General features: G+C 42.7%; 2 protein-coding genes across 2 annotated transcripts in view; both read right to left on the reverse strand.

Moving 5' to 3' along the window:
- Window positions 1-1,157: 1,157 nt before the first annotated feature.
- Window positions 1,158-4,505, reverse strand: dmrta2 (DMRT-like family A2). The gene is made up of 2 exons (XM_085449023.1): window positions 2,600-4,505; window positions 1,158-2,225 (listed from the first exon to the last, which is right to left on the reverse strand). Exons 1-2 carry the CDS (start codon window positions 3,057-3,059, stop codon window positions 1,339-1,341), a joined length of 1,347 nt encoding a protein of 448 aa, XP_085305149.1. The 5' UTR covers window positions 3,060-4,505; the 3' UTR covers window positions 1,158-1,338.
- Window positions 4,506-14,877: 10,372 nt separating this feature from the next.
- Window positions 14,878-19,432, reverse strand: part of faf1 (Fas (TNFRSF6) associated factor 1) — a 59,853-nt gene continuing 55,298 nt past the window's right edge. Inside the window, exon 19 of the mRNA XM_085447699.1 lies at window positions 14,878-15,454. Within this exon, the coding sequence (XP_085303825.1) occupies window positions 15,371-15,454 (84 nt within the window). The 3' untranslated portion in view covers window positions 14,878-15,370. The remainder of the gene's footprint in view (window positions 15,455-19,432) is intronic.

Genomic DNA, 19,432 nt, shown 5'->3' on the forward strand with positions numbered 1-19,432 from the left:
TTTGTTCTCCTGTACAGCTACTTATTGATCAAAGCTTCGCTCTACATGTACTTGAAACTATGCTGGTGGCTGTAGTAATATCGGGCAAACTATATAAGAGCGAGAAGAAAAAACATCTGTGTCTGACCCTGAGTGAACCAGAAGAGTCAAAACCCCAAAGGAGTTAGTTTATTAAATGTTTTATTATAGTGGGAATATTGGCTATTTGTGTCAAGTCAGATGTGTGCGTGTTGTGAGCCAGATTGGCACTGACTGGATTATAAATATAAAATATTCTGTCTGCTTTGTAAGATTCTGTAGAAAATGTCCTTTTTTTCTTGTTAAAAAAAGAAGTAGAATGTACTGTTATATTTGTCATTTTAACCCTGCTATCTATCCAGATGAAATGCCTTGGATTTGCTGTAAATTGATAGCATTCTGTGTCCTTTCCATATCAGAATATCTGGGGTGACCTTTGCAGAATAAATAGATTTTACGCAGGAAAGGTTTATCCGTGAAAGCATCATTAATAAGTGTGATGTTCCACTTGTTTAAAATAACATTTATTTTTTTCCAGCGTTTTGATACATTGTGACAGCACAGCGTGTAACATCTGAGGAGGAACTAACTGAATCCAACACTTTGTCACAAAATATTTGCGCTGACTAATGGATAAATGAAAAGTCAAATATAGGCATAGTGATTTCATATTACCAAATGCAATATATAATACAGGCAGTTGGACATAAACTAAAGACAAAATGAAATACAAAGGTGAGATAACTGAAATAATACATAAGAAAAAGAAACATGAATGGCATTTACACGTTATAGATCAACTTTTACAGCAGGAAACGGGGTTAACAAGTAAACTACGTGTTTTAATAACTTATTTTACTCGTGCGTGTGTGCGCGCGCGCGCGTGTATGTGGTAAAATTTGATAGGCTCTAAAAAGTCAGAACTCTTTGATAAATAATTTCTTCGTACTTCGTACTTTTGCTTTTGTGTGTCAGTTTAGTTTTTACTCTTCCAGCCTGATCGGGATTCATTTCATTCTGCAGTCTATAAATACATTCGGTTTTACGTCATTTTACTGATGGCGTAGTAAAGTTCAAACATAGGGGTTGCCATTCAAACTTTTGTGGTCTAACATATAAAATTATTTTGGAGAGTTACGTGGTTTAGTTTCTTTTCTTCTTTTTTTTCTTTTTTTTTTTTTAAATCCCTCTCAGATCATTTGACTACAAGCCAGATAATCCTATTATGTACAGCAGCCCGTAGCCAGAACACATCACACATTTTCAACACTTGTGGCTACAAATACAATGGAATGTGTCTCTATGATCAGTCCACCGGCTTCACTGTTTCTCCGGCGTGTTGTTGACCAAAGGCCCATACAGGCCACTGGCATAGCCTTGCTCCTTGTGCAGCATTGTCCTGTCTCTTATCAGGTCGCTAAATGCATAGTCCATTGGAGGTCTGAAGCCCAAAGTGGGCATGAGCCCGGTGGTGGAGTAAGGTGTCATGAAAGCCAGTCCCCGGCTGTGCGCCGAGTAGGCCAGCCGCAGCGGGTTCAGTCCCAAGTGTGTGCCCAGCGGGTAGGTGCTAGGGTCTGCGCCAAAGTGCGGTGCGTTTGGCTGCAGAGGAGAAAACGCAGAGCGGTTGCTGAGCGTCATAGCCCCGGGGAGCATGGGCCTCGTCGGGGCTGTTGTGGTTGCGGATGCCGCCGGAGGCTGCTGCGCATTTTGGAGCATCCTCTCTGCCGTCCACGTCTCGTCTGGCCCGGCCTTGTTGGGGCCCTGAGCGCCGCTGTTGTTGAGGATCTGCTCGATGGCCTGCACCACATCTTTGCCACAGCCCTGCAGGACGAGCTCCAGGACGCTTCGCTTGTGGCTGGGAAATACTCGGGTGAGGATGTCGATGGCGTTCATGTGCCGAGAGGCCGCAGAGGAAGGGGAAGGCTCCTGCTCGTCTTTGTCGGTCTCAGAACCCGAATCCGAGCCGATGGAGCTGACGGACCCTGGAGTTTCTTCTCCGTCTTTCAAAGGCTTGGATACCGGTGAGCTGATGAAAGACTCGCTATCCCCGTTCTCCGAACCAGAGCCTCCGTGGCGGCCGTCCGGGGACGAGATGCCGGGGGCTGAGTCACCTTCGGTGGAAGCCGGTTTCCCCGCAGATGGTTGAGGTGTGGCGGACCCGGAGAGCTGGTTCTTAGGAAACAGCTCATACTTCTGGATGCTTGAATCTGCTGACAGAACCAGAGTGTGTAAGATTGAATGAAAGCATAAAACAGAAGGCCATCAAAAGCGTATCAGCACAGAGTCATAATCAGTACAACAATCACATCAATAAAGAGGCAGTAAAGCGACAGACATACCAGTATTCAAACAGCAGATTTAACACGTGAGCTCAAATATCAGAATTTAATCTGTAAAGGTTAAACAAACATCATCAGCATTTATGCTGTGACAGCTGATTAGGCTCAATGTTTAGGGTTAAATGATTCTGCGTTTAACAGAGTCGCAGTTTGATGACAGATAAAGCCTTTTAGTTCAACACACTGATTTGCTACCTTCTCACGCGCTTCTTAAACATTACAGCGAAGCTTGATCCGCTCACCTGAGTTGCTTTCGCTGCTGACGGAACCAAACACTTCGTAGTTCGGCCGGGGTGGGATGATGCCGTTGGCGGCGGCGATAGCGAGTCCTTCCGCCGTGCCATAGAGCAGCTGCAGCTCCCGGGCTTCGTTCTCCTCCTGCGCCTGCTGCCGCCGGAGCGCCACCTGAGCCGCCATCACCCGCTGCCTCTCTGCGATCAAGGTGCACTTGGCGCACATGCAGTCCTTCCAGCGGCAGTAGCGCTTGTGGCCCTTCAGCGCGGACACCACGCCGTGGTTCCTGCAGCGGGCGCACTTCGGAGTGCGCGGGTACTTGTCTGCGGCCCGCAGGAGGATCGGGGGCCCTCGCAGCAGGTTACCGGCCATGGACACCGGAATGGAGGCTGCCGCGGCCGCTGCCGCCGCTCCGGGGTGGATTTGTGAGGCGGAGGAGGCTGTGGGGAGCTCCGGTCTCAGATCCATGCCCGCGTTCCTCACCAGCAAAACTAACGTTTTAACGAGAAATCGGCGACGTTTGAACGATCTGCTTTAGTTAAACCGACGTTGGACTGATCACATCTGTCCGGCGGTTCTTAGCACCTCCGGGCAACAGGTGAAGCCACCGATTTCTGCTGTCAGACAGAAACAGGAGGGGAAAAAATAACAATTTATGATCGAAAGTCTGGTGGAAACTGTCCAAGTGTTCTCTGCCGAAGAAGCAAAAATCTGACTTTAAAGTCAACTTTAAATCCGACAAGAGTCTGAGCAGAGAGGAGCGATCATTCCTCCCCGACAGAAAGTTCAAACTGTCCAGGAGGAGCTGAGGTTGTTACTCGCCGCAGCCTGAGACACTAACTTCCTCCAGAGATTGTCAGTGGATACAGATCCCTCTCTCCTCTCTCTATTGTTGCTCCTACGTTTTCATTAGACAAATTTGACAACAATGTGGCGTCTGTCATTGGCCAAAGGGGGAAGGAGCAATCTGATTGGCTTGCCTCTTTTTTCAACTGTGTCCACCTGAGTTCTTTTTTCCAAATATCAAGTGTTAAGAATCTGAAGGGAGTTCCCGGAAAGCTCAAATCGATGCAGTGTATTACCCCCAAAACAGAATTTCATAGATTTAAAACAATAGCCCGTGTTTTTTTCCATTATTGTGGTAAACCAGACTTCCGGTGCGATGCCAAACAGGACAATTAGAAATGTAATGAAAAAAAAAACTTAAAATGAAGGAAATTTTCAAACGTTCCAGGAAGTTTCTGTATATATCTCGATTTTAAAAACTAGTTTAACTTGGCGACATGATTGTTAGGATATGAAATCGCTATTCCTGCATCTACATCCAATCGCAGAATATTTTTAAGACTTAAAATACTCAAAATAAAAGATGATGCGTGACTGTAATCTCATCCGTAAAGGTAAGTATCATTTATTTCATTGGTTCAAAAAGAGGCAAGATTTTTCTCTGTCGACACACAATATATATTTTTTCGTAATATATTTGCTACAGAAAGTGGAAGAAGCTGTCGATGCTGCTAAATGTCGCGGGAAAACCAGAGCGTTCACATTAATGTCAACGCCAAGCTTTAAATATTTGTTTCGCACATGATCCGTTTAAAAGTTAAAAAGTACAGAAAATGTGCCACTTTTTGTTTCATCCATATACTGCGGACTGCATGAATATGTTGTTCTCTGCTTGGTGATTTAAACACGCGAGTTAGACCAGTTTTCATCCGAATTTCGTTTTTTGTCTTTTTTTCCTCCACATTTGAAGCTTGAAACGGTAACATAAATTATTAATGACGACTTTGGTTCTATATTAGGTGTTTCTCTTTTAGTTATTGAAATAATAATAATAATAATAATAATAATAATAATAATAATAATTTTTAAATAGTGTTTTCTTTTTTTAGGTTCCACAATTTCGTTTGCTCTGATTTTGTTCACCTCATATATAAAAAAAATTTTCCGTTTATTTCAGCATTTAAAAAAAAAAATTGCATTTAAAAAAAGTAGTTGTTTATTTATTGCAAAAGCATTTTGATTAGATAATAAAAAGTAAGTAATCGCTGGGTAAAAATTTTAACATTAGTTTATCATTCATAGCTCGGCGAGTTTTAAAAATAAAATACTACCTGAACGGATATAATAATAATAATAATAATAATATTAATAATAATAATATTAATAATAATAATAATAATGACAGTAGTATTGATAACGCTTAAAGACAGAAGAGCGGCTTTCCGTTTTAATTCTTTGCTCTGCTCCTTCTATGAACCGGGGAAAAATAAAATAAAATAAAAACTGGATTAACAAATTGCTTCCGCCCTCCTCTGTTGTCCTCCATAAAATAAGCGCTCTCCTTTGGGTTCTGCTTTGTCCTCCAGTCACCCTCCATTACCTGAAAAGCGATAACGCTCTAATGCTTCCTGAGATTTAAGAAGTCCGCCGCGCACAGAGCTACAAAAAGGGCATCGCGCGCAAGCCACCTGCTCCCTCACCTGTTCACTGATGATTCGTGCAGCTACTGGAACTCGGATTTTTTGAAAGTTATAGCTCTGATGGTTTAGTTCTGCTTTTTTCCCCCCTTTTCTTTCATCAACAATTGCTTGCACCTTAGAGGCCGACAACAGTCTTTGTGATCCACAACAACATCTTTAGCTGGAAGAAATGGTTGCTCGGTGTGCAGCAGCGAGTGTGTGCAGCCCTTCCTCTCTCTCCCCTCCCAGGCTCATTGTTTACTTTCTGAATCACTGTAAGCAAATGCCATCTGTTTCCCTCGCCGCTGTCATCTGCACCTTAATTACCTAGCCAACAGGCTAATAGAGACGATATTAAAACTACATCTTTTTGACATTCAAAGTAATTATCTGCATGGGCGACGATCTTACTCGGATAAAAATTGCCCGTCCTGCACGCAAGTGAAAGTTGCACACAGCAGAAAGGGCCTGATGCTCACAGGAGAGATTATGGGCCTACAGCCTCACCTCAGGATGGCTGATTTAAAACTGCGCATTCAGAGTACAGCCAGGCAAACAGGAAGGTTTCCACATCAGCTTCTCTTATTACGCGCAATTTTCACTCTTAATAACAGTAGAAATAAAGTGACAATTACTTGGACTTGACACGTGTTTGCTGAGCTATATTTATCCAGGAGGAGCTCATAAGGCTTCTCTGCTGTTTTAATATCGTCGCAAGACTTTTAATTACGTCATTGCCGCCTCTGGTTGAAGTTACCGCTCATTTCTCGTCCACGTCAAGTTTGGTTTAAGTTCATTTGTGGAAAAATATGTATTATGATTAGGGGATTAGCTTCACCGGTATTCCCACTGGTCCAATTAAAAATGCCCCCCCGCGCAATTAAAAGTGACTGTGGGCACTTTCGAAAAAAAAAAATCCGACATTCTTTTAACCACTTCATTAGGCCTGTGCATCAAAAACTATGCGATGCTTTCATTTCTTTCAGGAAGGCTACAGACGAATGGGTTTTTAACACCCTTTTAAGATCACAACAAAGGCCATGCTTGACCCAACATATGTAGCAGCATGTTTCCGCTGCCCCCGCACCCCGGTGCGGCTTTCTAGCGGCCTCTCCCACTGCCGCTGCCCCGCCTGCAGCCCGGCTGGGCCCGGATCCCCTCCCGCGCTCTCCCGCTGCAGCAGCCGGCTCTGTCACACAGAGGCAGAGGTTAGAGTAGCAGTTAGACAAGGGCCCGCGGAGAAAAGAAACGCACTGGAGTTTTTTTTCTTCTTTCAGCTGAAGTATTTACACGCTTGACGGGCACACCGAGGAATACTCCGGGTTTATAGACAAGAGGTTGTTAACCTGCCACTTCACACCAGTTCTGCTGAGCTGGGGAAATGGATCGGTCTAAATGCATTCCCTTAAAGGCAAAGTCAGGAGAGCAGTGAAGATTAGAGAGCCACAGAACACAATGCTGTGGGAGTTTAAAACTGCCGTGCGCTCATATACGCACACGCACACCAGGCAAATTCATTAAGCATGAACAGCCTCGATAATGATTATTTCAAGGCCAAATATTTGAACAAATGCACTTTATTTGGCTCTGTGTGTGTGATATCTATAGTTTTCTACATAAGAAGGAAATGCCTTTACAAGATAACTAAAATTTGCCATATCTGTAGTAGTTATGATGTCATAAAAGCGGACTCTGGCTGTATTCATGATTTAGAAAGGCTCTGCGCTCACACAGAGAAGTACCAATGATTCCTTGTAAGCAGCGTTTTATTTAGGTTTTCGGCTGGTGAAAATGTGGGCTTCATTTGCCAAAAACCAACCTGCAGTAAAGCAGTGCTGCAGAATAAATAGCGCAGTGTGAAAAGGAAACAAACAAAGCGACTAAAGTGACACCGGTTACTCGCCAAGCCCTGCAAAAGTCAAACATATAGGCTAAATTTACGCAGGCCTGGCTGAGTGAGGCCAGACGGTGAAGAGGCACTTGAGCTAAAGAGGCAGACAGAGGTCTGTCAAGCATCACTCTTCACCCGCTAGAATAACACTTATTTGTAAATGGGGGATAACCCTGCCATGGCGTATGAATATTTCAAAGATTTGAAGGGTCCCTCTGTGCCAAAACTGTTGGCCAGCACTCAGGCAATCTCTCTCTCTCTTACACACACACACACTCTCACAAAATACGTTTTTCTGCCCCCGAGGTAGGTTGGCAGGGATTATCTTTGTTTAATGAATGGGCTACAAGTATTCATCAACACGGCGAGATTATTGCACAGCCTATAGTCGCATATAACTCCAGCGTGTGTGTGTGAGTGTGAGCGAGAGAAAAAGAGGACAGAGACAGACCTACACACTGCAGCCAATTAAAACGCACTCTCCCCTGCTCTATCCCTCCACATCTGCCTCCTTTTCTCCACCAACGAATGGCGCAGAAAAGAAGGAAGCTCATGAATAGGCGCTCATTGAGATCACAGATGGAGTATGGCTTTCTTTTTGCTAGAAATTTGAGAAACACCATTGTCCCCAATCAAAACTCAATGTGTTCGCCTACAATGGTGTCGGCTTTGAGCTCCGCCGCTTCAATTGGCCTTGTTTTTGAAACTTGAAGTGTTCAGCACAAAGACTTGGCCCTCCTAGATGTCACCGTCGCTTCGCTTCAGTGTGTGAGAGTGTGTGTGTCTATGTGCGCCCAGAAGAGAGAGAGAGAAAACACAATTAATATGAAGCTGTAATTACTCCCCTTCACGCCACTGCACCCATTCAGGACCCCACTGGTCCATTTATTGCTTTATCCCATGTGGCTGATAATCCGAATACCACAGGTTTTTATAAGGCCTCTGTGGTGTTTTAAGGAGACAGATCTGGAGGTATGAGCGAGGGATGCAGTCCTCAGAAAACTGAGCGACAAGAGCGCACAGCAGCGGCCGAGGGATGGTTGACGCACATTTAATTATTCAATTAATATTTAAAATAAATCTATTAGCGCAATGGTCTGTAGGTATGTGCGGGAATTCAATGCCATTAAAAAAAAACAGATCTTCACCAATTATTTACGAGATGCTTTATTAACCTTTTATATAAAACTGCATCTGTATTCACAAGATTTCTATTTGACATTTTCACATTCAGGCGTAAAAATATGTAACTGTTCTTTAAAAAAAAAAATCTAATAAGAAGGATATGTTGGTAAATTTAGTTATTTTTGGTTTTGGAGGATAAATTTTTTTTGTTAAGGGACGTTCCGTTTTTTGTTTTTCAAGCGGTTGTACATTTAAACACGTTTAATTAGACCAGAGAGCGCCCCCTGCTACCGTCAGCTCTGCGGTGGATGCGACTGCTAAGGAAAGGAATATTTAAAATATTTGGAAATAAAACGGCACTAAAGAATAAAAACATAATTTTTGAGATTTTGTAACGATTTCACTCAACATCCGAGCAATAAAATGAAGTTACCAATGCTACTGAAAATAGAAAAAAAAAAGGCTACAATTCTGCATTGCGATAAGGAATCACTCCCTTTGGCACTGAGGAGCAAGAATGCTGCCTGATTGCTGTAAATGTGACATAAATCGAGACATTCTTGCTTTCCTCACAAGGCAGCATAAGGTTTACATATAATTTTCCAAGGCCCATCGACACTCTTCATAACAGGCTATAAATTAATTTTCATTATCCTAGATGAAGATTAATTTTTGTCCTATTATGCAAGTAAATGAAACCACTTACTGACCCATGTGGGATTGTTTCGGGGCCTGTACATGCGCATAAAAATGTGACACGTGGGGTGGAAAAATATTAGTAAAAAAAATAAAAATAAAAAAGCAGGATGGATGAGTGTTGGAGAACAGTCATACTAAATCCTTAAATGATAAATAAAAACTCCTTATAGACAGCATGGGGATTTAACTGCCTGCCAACCCAGAAAACCTTAAATTATTTTAATGAAGGCTCGCTTCTCTTATTTCAAGATATTAACCCAATAAAACTGAATAATCTTTATTGACTTAGAGCTTGTGTCAAACTAACAAGGTGGCATCTGCTGCGGTTTTGCTCACACTAACACCCCGGACCGTGTATTAGAATAAGAAGAAACACAGAGAAGACATATTTAAATCAATGTAAGTATACTCTTCTTCTTTTCTATATCAGATTATCTGGAATTTAACTTGGCATAGAGGGGAAAAAACAGCTCTCTGAATTGAAGCATACAAGCTGAAACCCTGAAGAAGGATCTGTGCCCACACATTCATTTTTGTTTTTGAGAATTTAGAGCACTTTAAAGCCTCATATTTTTACATTAGATTAGTTACATTAATTTATTTTAAGTTTTTGTTTAATCAAGATAAAAACTACAGTCTTTACATGTCCATTGTGTCATTTCCAAACAGAGCTGCAAACAGAGGGAGACAGCGAGGGAGAGATGACCCTCCTTTTGTGCCCACCCAACAGTTTAAGCTGCATAGATTCTGTTTCTTTGGGCAGGGCCCGCGACTCTGAGAAAGTAAACTCGGAGTGACCTTCCAGGTTAGGCCAGTCTGGGATATGGGCAAAGATCCTGTGATTCAAGGAGCTGCCATGCTCTGAGATCTCATTGGGTCCTACTTCAAAAGGAGGGAGGAGGGATCACTTGTGTCAGGAATTTTGTTCCCTCGCCAGTGGGCTGCATTCTTGACCCCAAAGGAGCTGGTTAAACATCATGGACGCTTTCCTCTTTTGTGGTCAGAGAATCAAGACAGAAACCTGATGTTGCCACCACTGATTTTGTGGCGGCGTAGGACGGCAGCGTAAGCTCATTACCACACAGACACTTTCTTGTCCCGCTGGTGTCAGATTTAAGGGGTGTTGCCTAGACAGACACTGATTAAGACATCCAGCCAAAGTTTGCCTAAAATGTAGCCCCCCAAAAACCCAGTGAGAGGTGTTTCAGGGCAACAACATAGAATTATTTAGATTACTGATTATTTTAACAAAAAAATTGTTGCCTGTAATGCTTAAAAAAAGAGAAAGAACAACTTCAACATGGTCTGAGACCTAAAGATGTTCAATTTTCTGTCACGTGATAAAGATCAGATTGGAGAAGCTGAACCAAAGGAACGTCTAACATTTCAAGAGACCCTAAATATATAAAAATGAAAATATTTAAAAGTTTTATATTTTGTGCAGTAGCTACAAATTTCTGTACATTGAGGCTGGTCAAATGTGACCTGTGTCTACTGAGCTGGCTCTCCCAGCGTTGGTCGAATAAAGGAAAATTGTAGTTTTAGGGAATCTTAAAACGGTGAAACTGCACCTGTCATGTCTGTCACCACTGTCCCATAAAAAAAAATGCAGAGTTAAAGTGAAACCTTGACAATGTCACGAGAACTGTTTGTGTTCCCACAGAGAAAAGCACCTGCTGGTCTTTGAAGGATCAAATCAACAAAAGGTAAAATAGGAAGGAACAGAGGTCCTACAGAGGTCAGAGGATGCTTTACGAGATGGTGCTGTGATACAGACATTAGATCTGAAATACAGCAGCATAATAGTGGAGTCATTACCACTGTCAACTTGCAAAAAGAAGGTTCCTGGTTTAAATCCCAGCTGGGGCCTTTCTGTGTGGAGTTTGCTCCCAAGTACCTGCAGGTTTTCTCCAGCTTCCTCTTACATGCACATCAGATTAATTGGCGATTCTAAATTGGCTGTGGATGTGAGGTCGATGAAGTGCTTGAAGTGCACAGAACCAAGGGCTGTTTGAATGTGTAATTAAAAATCCGTGTGAGCAGCGAGACTAAATAAGTGATGCATAAATGTGAGTACATTAGATTCCCATCTGTTGGTGCTCGTGCTTTGAAAATTACGCAACAAAAATTCATTAGACTGCATTTAATCTGAGCAAACTCAGATCAGGGTCATGAGATTATAAAAGCACCTGAGCTGGTATATCATCGAGTGCAGGAACACATGCAAAGTTTCTCATCACTGCTTTGAACCCACAGTTTGCAGTTGGAAGGTTTTGTGCTCTTAGTGTTAACCATTATTGAAATGAATGGCTATAGTACTGAAACGTGGTTATATAATAAATCCCAACAGTTTCAGAATATTCTTACCATTTTCACTTACACTCCGCCAGCTCTCAAAAACATTAATTAACGATTATTCGCCCTTTTATTAATGTTAGATGGGAAGTTTCTTCTTCTTTTGGCCGCTTCATTTAGAGGTCGCCACAGCAGGACATCTGCCTCCATCTTCCTCCTCTGTCACGCCAACTCTCTGCATTGAGAGTTGAAATGTTTTTGTGGTGTTCATCTTTTCTTCCCGCATGGCAGTATATCCACTACATCTGCACATGTCCACACACTTCAGTCTCGTCTCTCTAACTTTGTCTCCAAAGGACTCAAACTGAGCTCTCCCTGTGATCGACTTGTTTCTAATACACTTCTTTCTAATACTGCCCCTCCTGGTCACTAGCAGTGAAGACCTTTTAGCATCTTCAGCTTTGCTTCCTGTCTTTTTGATTAGTGACAGATCTCTAGTTGAAAGTTTGTTGTAGACACTAATTTGGAAGGAATTCTTGGCATTGGTCAAACAGACACGAACCATACTGTGAAGGAATGGAATATGAACAATATGTAAGGGTAAAACACGAGATGCAGCACCTGTGGAAAAAATTCAGGACTTGAGAAAAACAGTCACAAAAACCTTTGACAGAGCTCCTTATAAACTTGTCCTCCTGTTAGGCCTCTGTTGACTGGCCACTTCTAATTAATTTTTTTTTGACTCATTCAACTGCTGACAAACCCTTTCATACAGCTGTCTCTCCCCAGTTAAACCTGGTGACTTTTGCCCGTTAACTTAAGACAAGTTTGGTCAGGTACCAGAGAGAAATATCATTAGGCCTCACTGGCATTTCCAACCCTCGCAGCCTCATTAGCCACAGCGGTACAAATGAACATGCTTATGTACATGACGTTCAAAAAGCTGCACGATAGAAACTGTAATCTCACAGTCGAGAGGAGCTGCACTATGTGCGCCCCTCTCTGAGGCAGAGGCTCTCTGACAGACGAGCAGAGGTGCATCTGCCTCTTTCATAAACACGTTCAGCTTCACGGTCACTGAGCTCCTCGCCCCGCCCTGAGCTCACCCTCGCCCCAAGCTGCACGTGTTGGTACAGCCAGCGCACTCAACTCTTATCTCGGTACAGTGAAATCTGAGTAACACAAATGTCAGCCATAGACATTTAACTTCTGCCCTTAGAGCTTCAGCAAAGTTCAGCATTTTTCCTGAACTGAACCGAGCTCCTCACGTTTAAACGGAAACATTTCAGCTACAACAACACATCGTGACAAGATTTGGGTATGAATGGAAGCCAACCAGGATGGTCCTGACCAATCATATGAAGCTTTAAACACATGTTTAGGCAGGATGCAGTGTAAGGCCCAGGACTGAGAGGTTGTTGAGTTCATGGATATGGAGAAGGAAAACCAAATATATAATAATTACTACTTCTCTCTCAACTAGTATATCCCAGCGCTGCAAATGCAGTAAATGCCAACATTACTGACTTGGCCACAAGAGTCAGCGCCACAACTTTGGCTCAACAAGTTTGGCTTGAAATGGATTCTGCTATTAGCTCTCCCACTCTAATAGCAGCTATTTACTTTAAATACAGGTGCGTTTGTTGTGTCTTTTTTCCCCAGTGTTGGATGACAAATATTACACTTCTCTGGCATGCAGAAAGAAACAGCAAAGTCAGGAGGATTTGCCCTGCAGCGCATCTTTCCCAATCCCGCTTTCAAGCTGCCTTCAGCGAGGAGCTCCTGTCGGGTCGAACCTTTGGAAGTGCGGCTTGCTGAGCACATTAGGTCGACTCATTCCTCGCGTGAGAAACAAGGCAGCCACAGAGAGGCAAACAAACACACACAGGATGCTTGTGTGATATATTCACCGTGCGTAACACACCAGTAGTCCAGATTTACCGAAGCAAAAAGAGATGACTATAAATTGTTGCTGGTGACACATAATTCTTTGAGACATGTATTACTCAACCACGAACAGCACAAGATTTAAAGACAGCACCCATAGCGGTAACTGTCTCATTCACTGAAGAGGATAAAGTTGAAGCCTACAGAAGTAAGACTACCTCTAAATAGCTTAAACAGACGTTGCTTCCTCCACTTATTTATAATAGTTTAATCTAACCCAGCACTTAAAGTTGGTTTAAACTACTCTAGGTCTGCAGTGCACCTCAGAGAGACAGAGTTCCTCTAAAAGTAGTTTAAATCAGTAAGTTTCACTTTGACTGATGTAACATGTTATAACTTTTGGATAATTTTAATATTCTTATTGTAATAACTACTCTTTGAAAAGAAATGTTACATTTCTGCTCATCCATTTGAGGATCTTGGGGACTGCTGGAGCCTCTCCCAGCCGTTCTAGGGTACACCTCAGACAGGTCCCTAGTCTCTCAAAGGAATACATTCTCTTCTGATCCAAAGAAATAAAAATATATAATATTACTCCAAGGTCTCCATTTGGATGAAATGGTGCCAGTTATTCTGAAGACTAATGCACACTCCAAAAATAGTCAAAGTCAGACACAAGGTCCTATAATTGTCTGAAAGAGAAAGAAAAACAACAAACTGTGCTACTGAGACCAGAGTCCACACTTCAAATAAGCATCGATCAAAAGATTAACTGTAGAGGTACAGCTTCCAAAAGCACATCAGTTTTTTTTAAAATAATATGAACAGGCGGTGTTTGGTGGGAACACAAAATGTGTTCCCATCAGTGTCCACTGTTAAGTACAAAACAAAAGTCTGTAATATAATCAGTGAAACTGCAATTTAAACAGCAATCCTTTTGCCAAGTCTGCTTTAGTCCTGTCTTATTACATATGTGTGAGTATAATCCAAGTCTGAGCGCTTATTCACGAGGGAGCAGCATTTCACCTGAAGTAGTTTGTTTATGGCATTTATGACTCTGATGGGGTTCTTAAACTTTGCCTTTAGTTGACAGAGGAGCCCCGCTACAGATGGAGGGCTAAGCCCGTGTGATCTCCCCTCGCTGAAGGCAGGAAATTAGTCGCAGTTTGGCTGATTTCAGCAGGTCATGTAAGAATGAGAATAATAGGAGAAGTAAAAGGCCTACGAGTGAGTGTGCAAATCTAAACTTTGGTATCTGCAAGAAGTGAAGATGCACAATCAGAGCAGGACTGGAATCCCGTTCAGACACAGACACACACACACTTAATAAAAGCATAGAAATGCCGCACATTTTTCCTTGGCTTTGTTTCCCTCTTTCGGTATTACCCCAGAGTTGTGACACAAATTGAAGAAAATCAGATCTCCAGTTTATAAAATATCCTCTCACATGACGAAAGAAGACGTGTGTATGCGTGCGATAAGGTTCAACAGATTTTCGCCTGAGACAAATTGATGTTCATATTCATATATTTTATATAATGTATATCAAACTAAAACTAATACAGCATCAAACTTAAAAAGGATTCAAAGGAGAAAAAAAACAAACTAAAAACTGAGCAATCTATTGGCTTTTGGGGCAGTGGATGCGGAAACCAGGAAGAACGGAGCTTGATGGGGCCGACGTGTCGCGTCCCAACCCCACCTGGACAGCAGACGGAGGTGTGCAGCTCTAGAAGGGCGGTTTGGGGAAAAGGTTCAGTGGGTAAACACAAATGGAGATGAGACGGCCCGGGCTTCGCGGAGCTACGCCTCTTCTCGAAGTTTATTTAATTACATTTTTTAGCCTTTTCTATTTTAATTTCAAACACACAAAAAACATGTCTTAAAAAAAGCAGCCTCGGTGTCTTCAATGAGGAAACGGGAAACAAGTCCTTGTTTTTTTTATTTGTTTTTTTTGTGTGTGACAAAGATTTGTCTACTCAGTCTCTGAATGCTGTTATTTGTACGGTGTTTGTGTTGTGAGAGAAAACAATGACACAGCAGTTTGGGAACGTGAAGTCGAGAAGAGTGTGAGGGGAGGTTTTTTTTGGGGGGGGGGGGTTGTAGAGGTGAATGTTTTGGCTGTGTGCTTGTGGTACTGTCTTTGCTCCTCTGTGCAACACGTGTACATCAGGCATTCATGTACGACGACCAGGCTGAGGGCAGAGAAGCTTACTTCAACTTGTGTGTCACTGGATCTGCATGCCAGTGTGTTTATGTGTGTCTGAGATGGTAGTTTGTGTATGTGTCTGTGTGTGTGTGTGTGTGTCTAGTTGAGGCCCAGACTGATGTGTGGGGGCCATGCTCGGTGACGAGTGTGCATCCAGCCAGTTCATCAGTCAGTCAGTCGGACCTCTCGGGGATCGGAGGGCCTGTTCTTATTCTTTAGCCTCCAGGAAGAGCGTCTCCTGTGGAAACAACTTGGCCTCTAACAGGGTCGACCCTGGATCAAGCTGGGTGATCTGAGAAGAGACAAGGTGGTGTTTTGGGGGGGGGGGGGAGACAACATTAGACTGAGCAAAAGATTGCTGCAAATACAGAAACTAATCACAGCTTCCCCAAAATACAATCCTCAGATTGCTCGATTACGATCGGCAGCATAAAACAAAGACGTTAACTTGAAGCCAATTTCTGCTGCAGGCACTCGTAAAGCTCTCCTCAATGTGGTTTCATTTGATTTGGAGTTTAGCTAGGTGGCTGTTTTGCCCTCACTTGTTTGTTATTTTGCTCCACGGTTTCTGTTTATTGTGCGGAGAGCTTAACCTGAGTGAGGGGGTGCACTCTGGCCTTTTTGGTCATTAGTGAATTTAGTTTAAAGTTACCCCAGGCCCAGTACAGTACTGAAGACTGCAGCACAAACAAGGAGGGCATGATGAGCTCTAGCTTGAGTTGTAGCAGCCAAAAGCGGTGAACCCCCAAATGGTTTTATGAACACGTCTTCAAGCGTGAACAATATGGACGTTCAGGCCATGCGCCTCCCACATGACTCTTGCACTGTGACTGGCAAAGCCAATAGGGGTGTCAGAGGAGTGTAACACTGTGGAACGTGCAATTGTTTACTATTACTTCTTAAAGACGACATTTCTGAATCATTGCTGTTAAAGGTTTCTCTCCTAATGTACAATCAACTCAATGAGCCAAAATACCAACAAAATGATCAAATCTGTCAACCCTGTTTTTAATTTTATCAAACTATTTAAAATACCTTCTCAGATTTATCTACACTAGTGTCACCATGGCCTCGGTCATTCACTGAAGTCCCTGTGTGACTGTCTCACCATCTATTCCCAAGAGTCAGGCTTTAAAACAGTGTGGTTTTAGTGCTAAATTCATTTAATGTGTGTGTGTTTGCAAGAGAGTGTGTACGTTGTGTATTATTCTAACATCGTGTTTTTAAAAATCCTAAGCAGTAACCTGAGAATTGAGAGATTTGCTTCCCTAAGCGGACCATTAGGTTTGTTTTCTTAAAAAGGTTCCAATCCAGAACAAACTGATGAAGGTTACAGGACAGGAGTGTGTGTCTGTGTGTGAGACACAGACTGAGTGCAGTGGGAAGCCAGAGAAGAATTTTATGTGAGTAATTTCTTCTTTAACAGAAACATTTCTCATAATGCAAAAAACATTTATCTGCTCTGAAAACTCCACACGACGCAGTACCACCCACCGCGGAGCTGATCGAGTTAGCCGACATGAAGGAGATCTGACCTCTGTTTTTAAAAACAGGACAACCCGACTCTCTCCCTCTGACACCCACCACCCCTGTGGGCCTCTTAGCTTATGTGAGCTAATCACTGGCGGGGTTGTGTTACATCGGGCCAATCTAACACCTGGGCTGAATGGGCGAGGCGGTGTGACACCGAGATGTGTCCGAGGCTTATCTGGTCACTGCTGCATCAGCCCCTCTGATTAGAGATCCTATTCTAAACTCACGGTGGGATAATTAGCCAGCTCCCTGTACCTGCTCTAGAAGGTCAGAGGGCAAGCCGAGCACAGTAAAGGTCGGCCTCACAACAAGCAAAGCAACAGATTTAAAACAGACTTTTGTAGGCAATGAAATGTGAACTCTGACCATTAATTGAACCACGGCATCACCTGTGCTCACCTTCTGAGCATATAATAAATGTATTATAAGTCTAATTAAATAAACACATTTTTATATTTTCAATTGGCACGTTCAAATCTTTGTTAGGCGCCAATTTCGCAAAACTAAAAAAGTATTCAAGGCAATTAAATTAGACAAGGTGGACAAATCCGCATCAGATACTACGTCCTCGATCTCCCATGGGTGTTTGGAAATGTCACACTAGATCTAGAAGGCCTTGGACTCCCTTTCATCTCTTTATCCTCATTTCAAGGTGTCATTTAGCATCTTGACTTCTCAGCGGGATCCTTCAGAGCCCGGTGCGGGCAGGGAGGGGCTGCCACATCAACTTTATGCCCCTCACCCCGTCGACAGCCTCGCAGCACAGAGCGAGACGATAGGAAGAGATTATATGTTTGTTTCCACCCGTGCATTCTCAGCAAGCATATTCCATCCCGACGGTGGGGGAAAACGATCAAAAAGAAGCTGCTGGATTCCTTTTCCCACCTCGGGAGCAGCGCCTCACAAATGGCTGCCATGCTAATGAACCCGACAGGCTGTTATGACACCGCAGCATCAGGTAGGAGTAAATGAGGCTTCGGGGTGGAGCAGGTGCGCGTGAAGACGTGCGTCTGTGGGTTACGTGCGAATGTGTGAGTGTATGTGTTCCGAGCAAAATCGGGAAGAGAGTTTGTGCTCGCCGAGCGCCGGGGGAGAGGCAAGCGGGAGGAGAGCAGCATCTGACTCGGAAAAGGAAAAGTAGGGAAACAAGATGCCACACTGACACAGGAGACGGGCACCATCGGTGATTGTTTACATTGTTATCCAATTAACAGACCATAAGCATGGAGGCATCTGTCAACAAACAAAGCTGTTGTTTTTCCTCTGCTATGCCTAAGCCATATTCTCTTCTCCTGTGCCTACACAGCCATACATACATACATTCATACATACATACATAAGACAGACACAATCTATTTCCCTTTTTTGCAGTTTGTTTTTAACCTTGAGTCAATATAAATTTTAATCATCCACTTCAGAAATCATTCAGGGAAATGAAAGGGAAACTGTCTGCCTAATTTAAAATATTATATTATTTTCATCTGACTAAATAGCAATTTAGGGAAAAAAAATTAAAAAAACAGAACTAATTAACCGCCCGCAAAAAGATTTTCCAGTTGTTAATTAGAAATACTGAAATTAACACAATAAAAAAACTGAAATAAGCGGTGTTTGTGCAGAAGCGAAATCTAAAGAGGAAATATAATAACTGGGGATCCTCGCATTTAAAAACCCAGGATCCGAACAAAAAGACAGATGGTGTTTTTCTGCAATCTTTGCTATTTTATCTCTTTTTTCTTATGAAAAATTATATGATGTAAAATGATCGGCTAACATAAACCCATAAACCCCCCCACCCCCCCTTTTTTTGTCCTTATCGAAAAGCAAATCTCAACACAGTTAAAAAAATAATTAGCACTTAATGTGAAGTTTTAAATAAATAGCACAATTGTAAGTCACTTAATTCAAATGAATAAAACAACACTGATAACAGAGGAGGCGACACTAAGCAACGCTCAGCCATGAAAGAAAAGAAAGGGAAAATAAACACAGGCCCTCAAGATGTCCGTTTCCAACATAATCAAACGTGCAGCTGAAATAACGCATTTTTAATGAAGCCATTACAGGCCCTGCTATGTTAATTAAAACCAAATAACTTGTCTGTTTTAAACTAGTGTTGTCAAGTGTTTATTTGGCCAATTACAAAAGCAGTGGGAGATCATTATCTGCTGCCAGGAGCGTTGACAGCACGTAGTGCTGGGGCGTGAACAGAAAAGAACAGACCAGAATACGGCACTTCAAAGGACAAATGCACCGCACAGACTGCGAGGGAGGGGGGGACTGAAGGGGAAGGAAAAAGCTGAAAAAAAGAGCTATGGGGAAGAAGAAAGTGAGGAAAATTAAAGACAGACTATAGATATAAAGACGAGCGACAAACCAAAGCAAGAACAAATAAAGATTTTGTGTAACGTGTTGGTTCGCCACCACGTTCCACCACAAAACCTTCAATTTGGCTTTTCGTTGATTTCCAACGCCTCTGGAAGTCGTAACAGAATAACGACGTCTAACATGTCAGTGCAAAATTATGTGCAGGTGTGAGATCCGCTGACTGAAGAGATGACTGCAGTCAACAATGTTTCATTCAGAGCGACTTTGTATGAATTTGAGGTGTCGCTTTCCTGTGACGGAACAAACTATCCGAGCACAGCCGAGACCCTCGGTGTAGGATTAAGGACTTTAGTTTTTTTCCTTTAATTTTCCACTCGTCTGTTTTTTAAAGGTATATTTTAAGTTATCT

This window comes from Copadichromis virginalis, linkage group LG23 (genome assembly GCF_057382275.1).
Source record: "Copadichromis virginalis isolate Kocher_CV1m ecotype Utaka linkage group LG23, C_Virginalis_male_GT1.1, whole genome shotgun sequence".
NCBI classification, from domain to species: Eukaryota; Metazoa; Chordata; class Actinopteri; order Cichliformes; family Cichlidae; genus Copadichromis; species Copadichromis virginalis.